This window comes from Limanda limanda, chromosome 5, assembly GCF_963576545.1.
Source record: "Limanda limanda chromosome 5, fLimLim1.1, whole genome shotgun sequence".
Lineage (NCBI taxonomy): Eukaryota > Metazoa > Chordata > Actinopteri > Pleuronectiformes > Pleuronectidae > Limanda > Limanda limanda.
In genome coordinates this window covers 8,583,872-8,602,428 of record NC_083640.1, presented here as the reverse complement: position 1 = coordinate 8,602,428, position 18,557 = coordinate 8,583,872, and the positions used below count along the sequence as shown (strand labels likewise).

The following is an 18,557-nucleotide window of genomic DNA, read 5'->3' as shown; positions in this document are numbered from 1 at the left end:
GGTCAGATTGGACATTAGTGACACACTAGGCCTGGGCATGCTGGGTAGCTGCTGGTACACACACACACACACACACACACACACACACACACACACACACACACACACACACACACACACACACACACACACACACACACACACACACACACACACACACACACACACACACACACACACACACACACACACACACACACACACACACACACACACGTATTGTTAAAGGAGCTGTCATGTCATATTAATTAAATTAATTGCAAAAGTATAATGAACGTCTTTGTAACGAATGCAGCACATTATAAAACATATGAAGTATAAAATGAAAATGAAAACATGATTGGAAACCTTTGACCTTTTCTTCCAGGTTGGGAACCACTGCTTCATTTCAAAGTGATGACTCTGGTGCGCCATCTGCTGGAGAATATGAGACATTGCATTGAAACTTACAAACATAAAGCTATTGTGAATTCCAAAAAAGAAACAACAGAAATGCTGTGAGTTCGCTTTAAATAAAACTTTATTTGTAAAAGTTAAACTCACAATGATGCGATCTGCGTCATGGTTGTCAAACATCTGTTATCAGCGTAATGAGAACGGTAAAATAGAAGTCTGGAGAAAAGTATTTTCAGAGGCAGGAGTTACCCATTTATTCCAGATGAATGAACATTTCCCCCATAGTGTTACAAATATGGATGTAAGATATATTGTCTGAGACTGCAACTGGTTTAAAGTTTTTCTCTAAATGCGGGATAAAATATGGAATCAAATGTTGAAAAATAGATTTCATCACAAAACAAATTGTTATTTTACATGTCATATCTACAGAAAAAGCATTAAATTAAAATAGAACATGTGTAAAGTGTGAAATACAAGCAACTTAAAAAACTATTGCATATAGACAAGTGACTGCTTGAACATGTTATTCTTTTAAACCCCACTGGTTTGTTTATAACTGACCTATACATGCATTTTTTAAAAGCAGAATTTTATTTATTAAGTAGACACACAAACACATCCCACATATGTACTTGTGCTTGTCAGAACTCCCTTTCTCATTTATCATTGTGATGAAAATTACAAGACAAAAGAGCCTAACAACCCCTGCTCATCTCCCAATTTCCCAAAGATATGAGGGCTCTCATGCAAGAAATACCCCAGTAAATCTTGAAATCACTAAATGATCCCTTGTCTGTGCTAATGGAATAAGTCTGGTCACAGGAAGCGGTCGAAGATCGTCTCAAAACAACAGTCTTGATTAGCTTTGGAAATTCTAGCAAAGAAATATTTAAAAAGAAATAAACCCAACACACTAGACCTAAAGATCTGCTTGGCCCCAAATGGATACTTGAGCTACGTCAAGTGCACGAACCTGCACTAACTCACTGCCCCGGCTGTGACAGGAAACAATGACAAACACATACACTACACAGATTAAAATTTGGCAAGAGACATTTTTTAGACAATTGTCTTGTAACAAGGCAGACATGTGGGACACTATAAGGAATGTGTTCTCCTCTCTGCTGCCCAGGCAACATGAATTACTGCTTATTTAAAGTGGCTAGATGTGCCTGGCACACTGATATACAGAGATTAACTGTTTCTATTAAACAGACTCTGAAACACATGAGCACAACTAAATGTTTACACTGTTCTTTAAATAATAGTGCTTTGTAGATGACACCTTGCATGAACTCAATGTGGGGTGAGGTCATGACTTGAAGAAGATAATTTTCAGCTGAAAAATAAGAATATAAAACATGAAATGCAAGTTGGGAAAAAGTTTCCCTACTGGACAAGAAGAAATCCAACATCAATGTCAAACATTAATCTCCCAAACTGAGTGAATCCTAAAAGGAAGCCCATTCCTTCTGTGATTGGTTTTACTAACAGGCAAGAGGAAACCTTTTCAACACTGCCCTCTAGTGTACAAAACCCCTCATGAAACATATTGGCTAAAGTAGTTTGAAAGTTGAAAAGAGTTGTGTCCACCGCTGCACAATATTAGCATAGACTGTACATAAAGAGGGACACATGACAGCTTCCCAAAGTGAAGCGAAAGCATCTTGATCGCCACCTGGTGGCTGGCTGTAGCAAAGGTCATAAACCCAACCTACTCCATGTTAGAGGATGGGATACAAATGCTGGTTTTCCAGTTAGTTTGGTTTTAACAAGTTATTTGATGCGATGAAAATGAGGTGAAATGTCATGAATGAGAAGTCAGACTGACGTGCAATTGGTCGAGCGCCTGTATTGGCGAGACCTTGCTACCACGGCTCAGCTTCTGTGCAGACATAGCCCATGAGCTGTGGCACCTCATTGTCCTTTGAGTCCCATTTAAACCACACCTGTCTGGAGAAATGACCTAGCTTCCAAAAACTCGGTAACGTGTCTCCCTTGTAAACAAGACACCTATATCTGAGCAAAACCATTAACAGGAGATCACAGCAGATTCATGTGGAGAAATTGCATCGAAGCAGTTTTACATTTAGCAACTATGTTTTTGGAACATCAATAATATCATAGGCGTAACAGTTTCTGAAATGAAAGAATGAATATAAAACAGTCTAACACTAGAAAAATAGTGATAGTGATGCTGACTGCTGGTTGTTGGCTGATGGGTGCTGGTGTTTCACTCACATACACACACACACATACTGACAGACGTGGAGCTACAGGTAAGTGTCCTGGTCTGTGCTGCAAAGGCTTTGTGTGGATCGCTGAAGAAGAGATTCTTCGGCAGGGGGGAGGACTGTAGGAGGCTCTTGCTGCTGGTGAGTTGAGTTTGTTTCAGTTTGTGGCACAGCCTCAGCTGTCTCGACCCTGTTCGGGGGTGGGGCAGGTGGCTCTGTGGGTGGTGGTGGAGGCGGTGCGTCGTTTGAAAGAGGGTAAGGGTTAGGGACCTCCATAGTGGGTGGGGATTTCTTCTTCATGCTCCTCTTCTTTTGGCTTTTCTTCTCCTCCTTTCCCTTCTTCAGCTGCGAGGTGGGCGGAGGCACTTCCAGTACAATAGTGGGATTCTGCTGCAGGTCCTGGCGCCTGGGCGGCTCTGCCAACATGACACGCCGTGCGCCGTGCATCCTGGGAGGCGATTTGAAGTTAAGCTCTCCGCGGGTCTTCTTCCAGCGCTTCAGCTGGGTGTGATGCTCTCTTTCCACTTCTCTTGCGGTCACTGGCACCTCCAGAATCTGCAACAGTGAGAAACAGGTCATCAGGTCACAGCTGGAGTCATATAGATCATAGTCAGGGGAATGTGAAGCAGCAAGAGCAGCCCTTGCTGGAAAATATGTTCCTTCCATGTTTGGCCATTGTGCTAAAATGTGAACTTTGTCTGTAAATGCCAGAGGGCCTTGGGGTTGCTGCAGATACACCAACACTCACTGTCCAGACAGCCCCATGTATAAGAGGGGGTATTGTTAACATGGACAGATACTCACACAAGACTCGCACACAGGAACCAGACACTGGCCAGCCAGCACTCTGCTCAATTTGTCTCTGTACCACTTTAAATTACTCTCTCAGACTCTGCTGGTCCTTTGGCTACATTTGTGAACACTGACTGTTCTCTGTTTATTTCATCTCCAATGACAACCACTACATCATTAAAGGATTTTGCCAGTGAAACAAAACTTTTAGCCACAACAACACAAAGCACATAAAGTGATGCTGGTATTAGTCGCACTAATACCAGCATCAGCTTCATCAGCCGTAGCTCATCCCTCCCTCCCTTCCTTTTCTCAGCAAGCTGTTGCCTATACAATCTATGGGTGATGTGAAGCCCAGGGAAAGGAGCCTCTGAACACAACCAGAAGCATGGCTACATAACGATCCTCTCTGTACAAGAGAGCCAACAAAAAACAATCTCTGAAGATTGATCAAATGCATCATTTGCTTCCCATCCACAGGTTGCTAGTACCTGTTCAGCGTCTGAGCATCTGAGCGAGATGCTTTGGTCACAAAATAAATAATTAAAGGCTTCTCATCTTGCTTTCCCAATTGCAACACATTAAACTGGCCTGTATGGGGACCAACAGCTATATGCAGCACGGCTAGCATCATTAGCATAGCTGTGATGTGTTTAGCTTTTTTCCTGTATAAAAATAAGGTGTTTATAGCACCATCGTGGGTAGATGACAGTGTCTGTGTGCTCTGAAAGCAGCACTGCATGGGAAAAAGGTGAAACTGAGGCTTTCCCACCCTCTGGCATGAATAAATCAGTGCCAGTCAGAGCTAAGCTGGAGAGAAAATATCATGAATTTGCAAAATAGCTTAAATACAGGTAGCCATATATTTATTTGACCCAGCCCCTTGTGTGACAACCAAATGTATTTAACTAATAATGCCTGTTCAGTCACTGTTAAGCAGGGTGAAAGCTTGCCTCGAATGCCTTTAAAAAACACATGCATTCTTGTTAAGGATTGTTTCTGTGGTGACATGTTGCTGCTCCTCGGCTCTTACCTCTCGGACGAGGTAGCCCTCCTGCATGTATCGAGGCTCGATGGCCCTGAGAAGCTCCATGGTCTCGTACTGGCCCTGACAGGCCTTCAGCTTCTCCCGGGTCCCTAGCATGCACTTGAGCAGCACCAAACCAACACGTAAGATTATCTTTACTCCTGTGAGAAGGAGACAGAGCCAGGTGAGTTTCAGTGTGAAGAGGTCCTGAAGTTTTACTCGTCTACGTCACGGAAAGTCGATCACTGAAGGTGTAGCCCTGCAAGTCATTGTTTACCATCACAGAGGAACATGTCCCAGACACGCAGCACTGAAGCCCAAGGCAGCGTTCTGGAGAAGGCACACATAAACCATTCAGTCATGTAGAGGATGGGGTCGATCTTGTGTTTTTCCAGATGGCGGTAGGCTAGTGGGGAGACGCGTCGCAGCAAAGCGTTCAGGATCTCTCCATCTAACTGTATGGCTTCCTGGAGGAGACACAGGGAAGACAGCATTAAAAGAGGAAACAAAAACCTTTGTACTCTGCATTGATAGGTCAGAAACCTGATACACACGTGGATGTTCATCCATTTAAACAAAAAGAAGAAACGTACAAATGCATCATGTTGCTCTACTTGTAAATCATTTCCCACTCTGCATGACAACCCAGATTTCCTCACATCTTTTGTAGCTCCATGCTATACTTTCATTAGAGAAGTCTTGATTCTACTTAAAAAGAATTATATCATATAGAAACTAGAATTACCGCCCTGTGATCAAATACCTCCACCAACCAATGCAGTTTCAGTCCTTCCAGATGTTCCCTTGCATATAACACCACAGTGAGCTTTACCTTTAACTAAACTATAAATCTCTGAGTTCAATTGACATCAGTTAATATTTGAGTCCAACTGAACATTTGTACCAAATTAAAAGACATTCTCTCATGGCGTTCTTTAGATATTGTGTTTAGAAGAATGACAACACGAAAAGATAATATTGGACAGTAACCACACAACAAAAGTAATTACACAACATAGTTCACTCATGTAGCTTGGCGAATAAATAACCCAAATTATGCTATTATTAAAAATTATGGTCTGACAACGCCCCCCGTTTCATCAGTCGCTTATAACCACAGAATTCCTACGTCTGCAAAAACAGTCGGCTCAGCAAGTCAGTGTGGATTACTGCACAGCTCTTGTAACAGCAGTGTCACATGAAGTCATATTCTCTCATGAGCTCATCATTAATGTGTGTCTGTATTTCAGTCTCACCAGGCCAGGACTGTAGTAGCCAGGAAGATACTTCTCACAAATTTGGACCAGCCCCCAGAAGGCATCCTGTGGAGACAAACACAAATGATGTCACATAACGCCAGGAAGTTTTAGTTCCATAACTCCACTGACTGACGTAGAGGAAAATTCAAATTTGACACAATCATATGCTGATTGTTGCACCACAGTTTCATTATGAACTAAATTAATTTAAACTTCTAATAATGATATAGGACATCTCTAACTCGGTGTGTGCAGCGCTATTTGTCGTGCTCCTGTTAGCTATCACATGCTCGCGCCATGGTCCATTACAACGTTAACTTCCACCCTGACACTTAGACTCATAGTTGCAGAATGCATCTTTCTCTCTCACAAGAACTTGTCTTTCACTCTTTAGTCTCTGTGCCACCGGTCAGTGACTTTCGTGTGCAAGCATTAGCACCCCAGTTATGGTCATCGATTGTAGACAGACTGCGGGCCACACTGGAAATGATACATCCAATAGCAGTATACAATGAAATGTAGGCTTTTTATACATAAGGAATAAAAAAAATAAGTCCAATTATTCCCACATCTATTGTAATATAAAAAACAGCATCAAACAATGAGCGATTTATTATGTGAGTTTGTGGAGTCACAGCGATACTGAAGCTAGTTAAATTTGAATACACAGCTTATCACTGCGAATCACAACATTTACATAAACAGTCAAGTCACTGTGGCTGCTTGATCCATTATTAAGTGTCTGGAGCAGCTCAAGGATATATCTCCCAATGACATAATCTGTACAGTCTCTGCTGTTCAGTTTAAAAATAGACTTCTTCAAGGTCACAAATAAGTGTTCATGTTATTTCTAGTTTAAAGAGCAAAATATAACAAACCCTCAGATCTAATCCGTCCACAGTAAAACACAGTATGGAGACAGCCTGTTTACACCAAAGAAGTTACTTTATATGGTGTTTGCGGTGGAGTGGAAGTATACAGTACCTCAGCAGGCATGTGCATGAGCAATACAGCAGCTATGGGAGCCTGAGCCTGGCAGTATCCCTCCTCTGGCCTGAAGAGCGTGTAGGCCTTAAGAACACGAAACAGATCCTGCTGTCTGTGAGGCATAAACATACAGATAAGTTACGACAAATGAAACACAAAACAAATCACCAGTGGAGCCCTCACACCTCACGTCTCACAACTCACCCGTGTCCTCCCCGTGACACAAACATCTCATGAAAAGGAAACTGTCGATGGAGATCTTTCTCAATCACATCAACCCATTTGGGATCCCCTGGCTGGCTATCCAGCTCCTGGTCAAACACATGGGGGAGACTTTATTACACAGTAAAAGCACCGTGGCCCTTCAAACTATCATTTAGAAAGAAGTTATTCTATAAGATTCAGTGATCACAGGATTACTTCTAGCATAAAAATAACTCCATTTAATTTTCCTACAAAGTTAATTGAGAGCAAATGTGGTATTATTATTAGCTGTTAAAAATCTCCAGTGCCGTGCACAAAAATAAAATCAGGGATCTCAACAGAGGAAGTAACCCTGTTGGACAGTCACAGTTTCAGTACCAAATTCAAATGAAGTGAGTGAAAGATCGGCATAAATAGAGCTGTAAGGAGGAAACGAAAGAAGAAGCTCTCTGACCTGAAACTTCCCTTGGTTCTGCTCTTTCTTCACCTTGCCCCCTGACAGGTAGAGCCATGCCCGGCCTCGGAGGGCAGGAGGGACTCCTTTCTGGCACCGCAGCCTCACCTGAGCCACAGAGTCAAACATTATATAAAATAAGGCAAGATACAAAGAGAACAAGTGTGACATAGACATAGTCGCTATGATAACTAGTGTGTATATTGGTGGAGCTGTCATTTGGTTGTGGTTTTTTTCTTGAATTCGTTCCAAATGTATTGTAGGTATCTGCTCAAAACAGCTCAAGGCATATTTGACATTTTATATTCAGCAACAATTACTACAAAGTTATTGCGCTCCAGTTTGTGAGACATCTGTTTTGGATTTCTGTCAGTACATAAAAAGTCTAAATGAAACCTAATTATAGTGACCTGAATGGACCCAAAACATCCTGTGTGCAGTTACTAAACATCAACTAAAAGCACCTCAAGCTAAACGTGTGTTATGTGTCCAAGCGGAGACACAACTATAATCTGCCATACATAGTCACAAGCTACTGTTTATGCAACAGATTGATTACAGTGAAATATGGTCCCTCTTGTTTGCCTTTCTGATACGAAGCTGGCACACTTCCCCAAGGAGAGTTCAATTTCTACTGTAAAGTTTGTGTAAAACAAAACAAAGGCGCAGAATAAAGGATTAGAAACTCCGACCTTCAGTGCATGACTTTTTCAAAAACAGGGAAGTGGAAACAACTTTGGGATTTTCATTCTGAAGAGTTGACTTGCACACGAGTACAGCCATAGGATAAATTCACAAGACCTTTATTACAGCAGTTTCCCAGGGAGCCTATACAGCCCCACCCTGAATTTGAGACTGTCAATCTGTCACACGGTACACAGGGCAATAAAGGGATGGGTCGTGTCCTGCCCTGCTGCTGATTCATGGAAAATGGTTGAGGCTGCATCTTTGAGCTGAATCGCTTAGAGCGTTTCAGCTGAGAACCAGCTAGACAAGTGAAGCTGCAAACAATGTGTCCGCAATAGTATTGTCCTTGTGCAATCAAATGCTTGAGCAACGTAATTTACTTTGTCTGGTCATGCTGTGTACAAAACATGGCAGGATAAAAAAAAAACTGCTGTGTGGAATGCGACAATGGTGGCAAGGCTCAGATACTAGATGAATAAAAAAACAAGCCACTTGACATTTTGTGTTAATGAGTTAACACTTGGTGCTGACCTTGTCGAATCTCTTGATCATCCACTTGTCCCAGTGGTTGAGCATGTCCAGCCACTTCACCTCTCTTTGCCTGAGCACCTCTGCAGGCACATCCTGAGCTCTGGAGACCCAACAGAGAGAAAAGAATAACAATCATATTTTGCTCTTTAAAACAATATTAAACCCAAGGGACTATCCTATTTGGAAAGTAAGCACTGCCAGGTATTAAAAAAAGGTGTATTTTAAATAAGGAAAACTGGAAATAAACCTCCAAATAACAAAGAGATGGTTGTTTGCCAGATGCTCTTCTAGACATCCTCAGAAAGGCTCAGCTTTCGGCATCAGATCTGTGTGTGGCCATCACTCACGCGCAGTCAGTGAACTTTGTCATCCTTCGAACATAACAACTACTAGACTTGCTTTGAAGAGACTATAAAAGACAAAAAACTCATATATAGCCCGTTAAATGGCAAAGAACCTCAAAGGGCTGCAGTCGGGATCGGTCCCCCTTGTGATGTAATTTAACTGCAAATCGTTTACAGCCAAGAACAAGCGAGGACTTCACATCGTATTCTCCAGCAGAAAAAGAAAATGTGGGCAAGTATAACCTACATTATGAATGAGGGCTGATGCTTTATGAAGCTATGTAATCATCTCATCAGCACAAGGCTGTAATTGTAGAGCTTCAATGGTCTTCAAAGAGGGTTTCAAACTTCAGTAAGCCCTCCTTCTTTCTACGAACCAAAAACATCTTCATGTTTGTGGATCCGGGCAACGCGAGGTTACACTCTCACTTCAGCTTCCAGTGACTCTTCACAGGGATGAGTTACTTTCACTTCTAAAGACTGAACGTTAAACTCTGGGTTTGGGACTACCTATAAAAACTGAGAGCCAAAAGAGGCCCCTGGAGTAACAGGGCACCAGAGCTGTGGCTCCAAGTCTGCCAACAACTCCAAAAAGCAGCGGGCTCCCAGACAGACAGAGCTTGGCACAACTTTCCCTCACTCCCACCACTATTTTAGCTCTGTAATGTCGGCTTTAGTCTCCCACTGAAAAGGGAAGAAACAGAGGCCTCCTTAGAACCGGAAAAAAGACTGAAACATGCCTCAAGGATATGAATGAATCCATTCAAAAGAAAAAAAGAATAGCTGCACAAAAACTGAGAGGGATAAATTAGTGCTGCACAAGAAACACTACACATATAATAGAGAAGGAGGAAGAATGATGCTTGGTGTTATTATGACTGCAGCTCATGTTTTCCTATGAGCCATGTTGACAGACCAACAGTGGGGATATAAAAACAAACAGTGGAACGCAGTGGGCCAGGAGCTCTGTGGTACACACACACACACACACACACACACACACACACACACACACACACACACACACACACACACACACACACACACACACACACACACACACACACACACACACACACACACACACACACACACACACACACAATATGTCATCATAACTACCACATTCAAACTCAAATCTACAATGGATTACTGGATCACCACCTATTTTGTATCTGGCCCCGAGTACACAGTGCCAGTGGAAATCAATGGGTGTAGATCACACAAGTGGAAGGGGACTTACGACGCCTCGGAGTGCTGCTGCGCCCCGCCGATGAACCCGTACTTGTCGGTGTGCCTGTCGCTGGTGAAGCCGTTGATCTCGGAGTCGGACCCCAGCGAGCCCTCGTCGTCCGCCCGGCTGCTGCTGACGGTCCGGATGCTGGCGGTGTCCGCCGACTGACGCCCGGTTTCGATTCTGGCCATGGTAGCAGGAGTGCTAGCTGCTGGCTAGCCAGGGTAGCTAACGCCAGCGAGCTTGTTGACAGCCCAAAAAAGTCAAAAGTGCCCCTCCGCATATGTTGACGGATCAAACAGCATCGACGTCATGATTTCCCGACTTGAGTTTTACAACTATTTCCTCTGTAAATGTTGCGGATCGACACGACAGAACTTCTAGAGCACTTTAAACAGGTTTAGCGAGAGCTAGCAGCGCTGACGCGATGGCTTTTACAGATTTTACATTAGCTAGCCACTGGAGTAGTTAGCCTAAACTCCCAAATGATCCCTGCAGTGGTTCTACCTTCATCTAACTCATGCTAGGTTACTCACTTGTTTGCCAGGGCCATTAACTAACGGTGCTAGTGGTTTAACAGGTTTAGAACTCGCTCAGCAGTGGATCGCTGCCCTGTCATCACGTCCGCCTGCCGCTCCTGGACGAGTCACAGACCCGGAGTCGTCCTGGGCTGTTCCAGCGTCTTCATGCTATAACCAGCCCTTGTGGTCTTCATGGGAATTACCCCCAAATGTCTCATAAAAAAAAGCCAAGCAACTTGCACCTTGTCTCAACAATCAAGATCTCTAGTAAACCACCTATTCATTCTACACTAATTTTCTCCTACTATCCCTGGACTTTGGATATATTTGGTAGTCTGGCCATCGAAGCATGTGTCCTGTATTAGTTGCGAAACATACAAAACATAATAAAACAGCAAAAGCAGATTGGGATTTTTTGATTCCTTTATTTAAATGGGTTACATTGTGACTCTACTGTACAGTCACCAAATGATTATCATCATGAACAAATCAAAGCTTAACTAACAGTTTGATGTCATACCTGCTAGGCAGCATATAATTCTTTTAGCATTCAGAGATAAGAGATAAGATGGACGTGCTCTCCATACAGACGGGGTATGAAGGGTGCAATAATCTGATACAACTTCCATTCAACAAAAAATGACAGGACATGATGACAAACTATCCACAAGTAAAATCTTCTGCTCTCTGCGTGGCTCACTTCTTTCTTCCACCTCTCTCCTTCAGGGCCAAGTGAATGATGGAGCCGTTGTTCATGTTGTAATAAGCTAGAGAGTTGGAATCCTTGATGAAAATGCCCTGAAAATGAACAAAAAAATAACACATTATTGTTTGTTTACTTGATAAGATAATGAAGTTGAATGCAGGTCAGGCATCACAAATTCAAATAAGGTCAGAAGGTAAGTTTACCTCGTATTGCAGCTTCTGTTTTCCTGCGGCCATGCCTGTCGCTTCATGGATTTTGACTTTAATAACAGACACCTGCGGAGACATTGCATTTGAATATTTGTGATAATGCAGTATTTGTACTGGGATAAAAAGGAGAGATAAGCTGTGAACATTTTCATACCTGGTCTGTGAGCGGGACGGTGAAATTCAGCACTTGGCCATTTAGCTTCCATTCAGTCTTGTCCTGCATGTTGGGGACTTGTACTTTAACTGCCACAGGACCCTGAGGGGAAAACAATCCAGTTCAGAAAGAGCAATCTAGAGGACTTGACCATATTTATTAAAGCCAAAGCTTCACTAACTTGAGAGGTTGGTATATAATATAAAAGGTTGAAACATTGCTCTATTCAAACCTTATTTCTGCGAAGGAACTCCTCCTCTGAAATAAGGTTTTCCTCAGTCTTCATCTTCTTGCTCATTGGCTCGTCATCATGAGGTGGGGGTGGGTGGGAAGGTGGAGCCGGAGCAGAGGGTGGTTGTGGTACTGGAGGAGCTGGGACAAACGCTGGAAGAAAAGTAGGGTTACTTAAATTTAAAAATGTATTCAAAGAAGTATCAATGTGAAAGTGCATATTTATTTTTAATGTCAATAACAGGTGTAAAGAAAGCCTTCAACTTACAAGTTGGAACAACCATGGGGGGTGGTCTCGGGGCCATGATGTGCTGTGCTGCTTGCGACATGGGGACCATACTGATGCGGGGAGCAGACATCATGGGCATCGGTGACAAGACTTGTCCAGGTGTAAGGCGCACCACAGGAGACATGGGCGGTCTTGGCATTACAGGTACAGCGGACAGGAGAGTGGTGCGCACTGGAGGGGCCATCTGTTTAACAAATACGTATGTGGATTATAGGCATGTTTATATAAGATGATTCAACTAAGAATACAATATTTTTTTCGAAAGATGGTAACTTACCGGTGGGCGAGGCAATAAGTTCATAGGAGGACCGGGCTTCTGCATATTGGATGCAGACATATGGTGAGGCTGGTGATGCATTTCACTCGGCTTGCTCGGGCCAATTTTCTCCCGGGCATCGTCCTCTCCCACGAGTCCTTTGGCCTTGTGAATGGCTTCGATCTGCTCCTGCAGGGTGATGTTGGCCTGTGCTGCTTGCTGGGTACGAGCCATGCTTCCTGAGTGGCCGTCCCAGGTAACCTGGTGGGGGAGGGAGAGCAAAGATGTTACAGACACCAAAACACACAATAAATAATGAAAACAAACCATTATCACAACTGTAGTTACTCAATTACATTCATCTTGGGAAAACTGTTCAACTCAAACAAATTAGTGCTCTCACCTTCTCCTCTGGCTTCTGGATTTCTTCCTCACCGATCTTTTTACCGATGGCCGTCTCTTCCACACCGAAGATATCGGTACGTCTCTCTGCCAACTGTTTCAAGCTGCTCTCGATGTCCAAACCAGGAGCATAGACTTCATCCTCAATCTGTCTCTCTTTGATAATGCGATCTCTCTGCTCCAGCCAGCGCGGATCCAGCAGACCAATACGCATGTGCTCTTGCATTTTACTGGCTGCGATCTTCTCACCAGTAATTGGTGAAATGAGGTACTCATCAGTAGGTATAATTGAGGGCTGAATCTTGGAAGCTGGGAGGAAAAGATAGCATTCGATAGAGCACAAATTGTAAATAGCCTGTTATTCAGATGATATAACTTTATGTAAGGAAGGACAAGTTACCTTTCGGGTCATAGTCTTTGCGAATGATGACCTGATCTGGAGTTGGTGGCAGTGGGGGTGGCATAGGGTTGTCTGGTGGCAGTGGAGCCTTCATGCCATCATCATCTTCATCAGATCCCTGAAGAAACAAGGAGGAGAGGAGTGATATGTTGTTACCAGCATTTACATGACGTTATATATTTTCAAGCAAAGCATCAGTACATACAAGTTATAAATTAAGTGACATTTTTTAATAATAATTCCTATAAATTTATATCCACCCATTACTGCAACATCTTCATTAGTTCTTACCTCATCCATGTCCTGAACCTGTGTGTCCTGATCGGGTTGTGAGGGATGGCCCCTGCCCCGCTCCTCCCGTTCATCGTCTTCATCCTCACTCTCAACCTCCATCTCCACCTCCTCACTCTCTCCATACTTCTCGTAGCGCTCTTGGATTAGGATGCGGGCACCAAGCTCCTCTGGTGTGGTAGGTGGGGGGAAGTGGCCTGTGGGGAGAAAAGAGAGAACATTAAAGATATTTTATTCAAGCTACATTTAAGGGCTTGCACATTTAAAGGTGATGAGCTTTGTGGAATTATAACCTTGTTCGTTGGGCTGGAAATCCACAGTTTCAACCACTACAAAGTCATGCCAGTCAATTTGGGCATACGCCACTCGTTCTTTCTCCCTTTCCTCCTCCTCTTTCTTTCTCTCACGCTCCTGGAACTTGGCCCACTCAACACGGTACTTCACCTGGTGGTTGAGGATTATAAAAGCTGATTAATATGGGCAACATGCTATTACATTCTTACTCTCAGAGACAGTGACAGTTAAAAAGGGATTACCTGGTCCATAACTTCTCTTGGATTCTCAGCCTCTTTCTTCATCTTGATCAGTAGGCCTTTAGGAGGGATCAGTATCTAAAGGTTGCCAAATAAAACCAAGATACAGTTTAGAATAACCACACAAACAATGAGTAGCAACAGTATCAGACAGGCACAGTTTGTCAGGTCACCTTAGTGTACTGCTCAACCAGTTTGGTGAAGTAGTTGAAAAGGCTGTGCTGCGGCCGCAGAAAGTCAAACTGGTAGTTCCTCTGTTCTTTCTGCATGAGCTGAGTAAGAAACTGTCGGCCATTGCGAGCAACAAACTGGGCAGTGAGCTTGACAACATCCAGGTCAAATGCTGAGATTGATGGAGGATCTGCGAGGAACTCGAACTCAGGAGGTGGCTCTTTAGGAACTACAGTCTCCTGAATCACCTGAGCCTATTGACAAACATAAGATTCATTCATTGTGATGAAACAATACCAGCTCCGACAAATGGAGGGAAAAATAAATAAAAGTTACAGCAGACAGAAATACTATGTCTTACCTTTTGAGCAAGCTGCTGGGCCTGCAGCATTGCCTGCTGCATAACCTTAGGCACTGCTGCAGATGGTTCCTGTGCTTTCCCCTCCTTAAATTCATTGACCTTGTGACGGTAGTAAGCATGGTAGGGGTCATTGGGATTGAGAAAATTAAATTTGGGGTTGTTGATCTCATTTTGTCGGATTCTTGCTTCAAACTCGGGCCCATTCCTGTGAAATGATAATAAATTAGCTCTTATATCATAGACATAAAATCCAGTTAAGATATTTGACAGTTGACGTGGGGAGAAACCAACCTGGCAACGAAGCTGGCTGTCTTGTCAACTATGTTCCGGACCTCAGGAGGTGGATATATGATACCAACGATGGGTTTAGTCGCTGGGGTTTCTTCTACTGGTGCATCGTTCTGTTGGTAAAATTACAATGCAAGACTTAAGAACAGTTCAATACAAAAAAAAGAAGCAATCATAGTCTTGTGATAAAACAATAAATCCCATCTATTAAAGTTAGCACACCACAAAGTCTGCATTTGTATAAGAACATTCCTGACACAAATCTAACAACAGAAGTGCACAAAAATCAGTTGCATATGGAAAACCCCTACAAAGATCCTTGTTAATTTGAAAATCTGCTGTAAAAGTCTTCTGTCGGTGCTGCTGTCCACTTTTTACAGATACATTATCTGTTTACAATCAGGTAAGTGAATTAACCCAAGTACGAAATAACAATAATAATAATAACAGAAAGAAAAACTTCCCTTACTTTTACCAAACATAGGGTTTCAGTACTTTCAGTAAACAACTCGTTCACAATATGAGGGCTAACGCTATTTGAACATATTAAGTGTTGAGCTATTAGGATATTAAGTTGACACTTGTTAGCTTAATGTTAGCTCAACAAGCTAATATGTATGTCTGGTCGCATTGATGGAAAATATATGTTAAATGGTCTTATGTCAGATTCTTGGATGTTAAATGCTACAGTGTCAGACTCATAACGACAAGGGAAGCGTAATTAACAGTTCATTAGTTTCCCAACAGAACCGGTGAGTTAGCTACATTGCTATCATGAGCTAACCGGGCGGTATGGTCGTTACCTTATTGTTGGACTCCGGCTGAATGATCTGAACAGGCCCAGGCGGCATGGCGGCGTCTTTCCGTAACACCGAAAGTTACCTGAACACAACAGGTCAATGAGAAAAGCCCACGTAGTTTAGAGACACGTACCACAACAATATAACATTTAGAATCAGTCTATATTAGTTTAAATCCCAAAAGTCGCTGTGGCTGAGCACTTACTGCGTCGTGTTGGAAATTGACCCCAATGGCGGCGTATTACTTCCGGGAAACACGCCGCAAAGCATTATGGGACTCGCAGTTCGCCGGGGTTGCCAGGGAGATTCGACGGCAACAGACGACACCCACTCCCCCTCAGGTGTTGCGTTGCAGTGTGAGCTAGCTGCGGTCAGACATGAGTCAGTTCCTGGGACGGCAGGACTGTATCGAGAGTCTCCGGGGAGACCTGGTGGATCTGCAGGGCGCCATCCTGGACGTGTTCTCCAGAACCGGCCCGATCCACGTCCCGTCCTGGAAGTTCCCCGACAAACTCTCCTGTAACCTGGACATGGTGGCGCTGCTGGGCCAGTATGACTTTGTGGAGGGGGAGAGTGAATTCAACCAGCACTCCCATATTGTTTTACTGGAGCTTGTGATTGACAGGTAATTCAGTACCATTATTATTATTACTAGGGCCCGAGCACTGACAGAAGTGAGGCCCTATTGAAATTGTCAGTATTATTATGCAGGCAAATGAATTGGCTTTTTGAGGGCTTTAACATGCTAAAATTCGTACCAAAATTTGCAGAAAGTTAGAAAGTGGTGAAAATGTACGTATTCTGGAGGAATTTTCAATGGGCGTCGCAAAATGGCTCAACAGTGCCCCCCGAGACCCCCGGAACATGTTCACATTGACCGATTTTCACAAAAATCGATATACATGTGTATCATGACCAGACAAACAAAAACGTCTTTAGGTGCAATGGGAAAAACGCAACAGGAAGCCTGCTATTTTACATTTCGTGGCCATTTTGGCCATATTCCACATTTTTACTTTGAAGTACTTGTACCAGGGCTTTCATCAGGTCAACTTCAAATTGAGATGAGTGTCATCACAACAAGATGGAGATATAAACTAACTCAAAGATGGATTTTTTTAATCATACGTTGTGACCGTGGCGTGGCGTCAAAGTTTGATTACGCGCCATTAAAACACAATGTTCTGTATACTTTGATGCTGAGCCGTAAACAACAACAACTCCACTCCTGCAGTGTCAGTAGTCATAGATCAGAGGAAGCGTTGATGTCTTGATGGCTCTATGTGTCAATATTTCCTCAGTCATTTTTTTTTTTTCAGTCAAAACGCATGCAACGCTTCAGTGCTGCTTTGCAGTCATAGAAATGTCAGAAATTGTATATTATAGTTGGTACTTTCCAGGGTTGAGCAATCCTGGTTTTACTTGAATCTCATTTACATTTGATCTAAAACAGTTCAGTGTTGTACTTTTGTCAAATATTGTCCCTGGAACTCTCCAGTCCACAGTGCTTTTCGTTGATTCTTGTTGTTGTTATTGTCACTGTAATATTGTTATTTCTATAATAGGGATGCTTCTTAATAATCCTAATAATATTAATATGACTATTTCTTTGTTTTCTACTAATACTAGTGTTCATTATAATAATATAAATATGGTAGTTGTCTGTATTTATTAATCACATAAGATTACTGATAACAACAGCAAGATTTTTCTTTCTTCCTGATCAAGACTGCTGCTTCTTCTACAAAGCTCCAGTTCTTATGTTGAGCAGCTGAGGTGCAGCCACAGGAGAGAACAAACCCAGCAGAAAGGAGGCCTGTCAGTTGGTCTCGTGGTTAGAAACTACTGGAGTAATTTAGTTGATTTTGCCAGCCTCACGGTATGCATTTTTTATTTATTAGAAGAACATTTGAACAGAAAGTGGATAAATCCGATAACTGTTTCGTGCTTTTTCTTCTGTGTTTTAGGGCACCGTCAAAGCCATCAAGAAACCGACAAAACCAAAGAAATTTGACCGTGATGAGACAGAGACAGTGTCGTGTGCTTCCCCCCAGATGAGCTCAAGGGGTGACAGCTGCCGACATTGCTCATCTGTCTGGTCTTCATCAAGCTCCTTTAAGTTTTTGCCGCAGAACCATGCACCCTCTAGTCCTTCCCACAGCACCGCATGCTGTCATAAAACGGACAGTCGCAGTGTGGGCTGTCAGACAGTGGAATCATCCCTCTCTCCCTGTGACGCCTGTCATCAGGTGCAGTCCATCTTGAGAAAGACAGGATATGCTTTGGTGGAACTATTTCAGAGTGAGGGCCTGCCGTCCTCTCTGCAGCCACTGTTGGCTGCTGTGGAGGACACCCTGGAGCTTGGACACATGACAACAGGGGATATTGCCCAATGGGCCAATGAGCAACTCAGAGACCTGCGCCGGCTAGGGAAACATCTGCAAGATGTGCGGGCTACAGTCCACCCTCTTAGGGATAGATTAGCAGCAGCAGAGACCGAGCGGGATAAATTCAGAACTCAGCTGGAAAGAGCACGGAAAGACTTCAAGCAGGAGACAGAGAAACGCCAGGCAACCATTGTCCAGCTGGAGTTTTCACTTAGCAAAGCACAGAGGTCCATGAAGGAAACAGAGAAAAAGTTGCAAGAGGAGAAACAACAACTCAAGAGAGGTGCAGTGAACTCACAGATGAATATGATTAGAACACATAGAGATCACAGTTTACTCATACTTTTATTTTCTATTTTTTGCTACAGAAACTTTGTCGCAGGAAGATGCATTGCAAGCACTTGGT

At 43.2% G+C, this 18,557-nt stretch overlaps 3 protein-coding genes across 3 annotated transcripts; 1 reads left to right on the top strand and 2 right to left on the bottom strand.

The window, feature by feature from the left end:
- Nucleotides 1-502: 502 nt before the first annotated feature.
- Nucleotides 503-10,835, bottom strand: LOC133001825 (TBC1 domain family member 10A-like). Its single transcript, XM_061071524.1, has 9 exons — nt 10,162-10,835; nt 8,575-8,674; nt 7,357-7,464; nt 6,903-7,009; nt 6,696-6,810; nt 5,709-5,774; nt 4,730-4,919; nt 4,459-4,613; nt 503-3,188 (listed from the first exon to the last, which is right to left on the bottom strand). Exons 1-9 carry the CDS (start codon nt 10,341-10,343, stop codon nt 2,673-2,675), a joined length of 1,539 nt encoding a protein of 512 aa, XP_060927507.1. The 5' UTR covers nt 10,344-10,835; the 3' UTR covers nt 503-2,672.
- A 243-nt stretch (nt 10,836-11,078) lies between these two features.
- Nucleotides 11,079-16,003, bottom strand: sf3a1 (splicing factor 3a, subunit 1). Its single transcript, XM_061070945.1, has 16 exons — nt 15,970-16,003; nt 15,768-15,846; nt 14,968-15,077; nt 14,677-14,881; nt 14,318-14,569; nt 14,148-14,222; nt 13,905-14,055; nt 13,612-13,808; nt 13,321-13,438; nt 12,922-13,229; nt 12,540-12,779; nt 12,242-12,446; nt 11,975-12,126; nt 11,743-11,844; nt 11,583-11,654; nt 11,079-11,471 (listed from the first exon to the last, which is right to left on the bottom strand). The coding sequence occupies exons 2-16, from the start codon at nt 15,813-15,815 to the stop codon at nt 11,370-11,372; spliced, it is 2,337 nt and encodes a 778-aa protein (XP_060926928.1). The 5' UTR covers nt 15,816-15,846; nt 15,970-16,003; the 3' UTR covers nt 11,079-11,369.
- Nucleotides 16,004-16,141: 138 nt separating this feature from the next.
- ccdc157 (coiled-coil domain containing 157) lies at nt 16,142-16,393 on the top strand. Its single transcript, XM_061070754.1, has one exon. The coding sequence runs from the start codon at nt 16,142-16,144 to the stop codon at nt 16,391-16,393; it is 252 nt and encodes an 83-aa protein (XP_060926737.1).
- Nucleotides 16,394-18,557: the final 2,164 nt, after the last annotated feature.

Coding starts and splice junctions, on each gene's coding strand:
- LOC133001825 (XM_061071524.1), bottom strand. CDS start 10,343: ATGGCCAGAATCGAAACCGGGCGTCAGTCGGCGGACACCGCCAGCATC. Junction 8,675..10,161: donor CAGCAGCACTCCGAGGCGTC/GTAAGTCCCCTT, acceptor TTGGGTCTCCAG/AGCTCAGGATGTGCCTGCAG. Junction 7,010..7,356: donor AGAACCAAGGGAAGTTTCAG/GTCAGAGAGCTT, acceptor GTGTTTGACCAG/GAGCTGGATAGCCAGCCAGG.
- sf3a1 (XM_061070945.1), bottom strand. CDS start 15,815: ATGCCGCCTGGGCCTGTTCAGATCATTCAGCCGGAGTCCAACAATAAG. Junction 12,447..12,539: donor ACTTATTGCCTCGCCCACCG/GTAAGTTACCAT, acceptor TTTGTTAAACAG/ATGGCCCCTCCAGTGCGCAC. Junction 11,845..11,974: donor AGTTCCTTCGCAGAAATAAG/GTTTGAATAGAG, acceptor TTTTCCCCTCAG/GGTCCTGTGGCAGTTAAAGT.
- ccdc157 (XM_061070754.1), top strand. CDS start 16,142: ATGAGTCAGTTCCTGGGACGGCAGGACTGTATCGAGAGTCTCCGGGGA.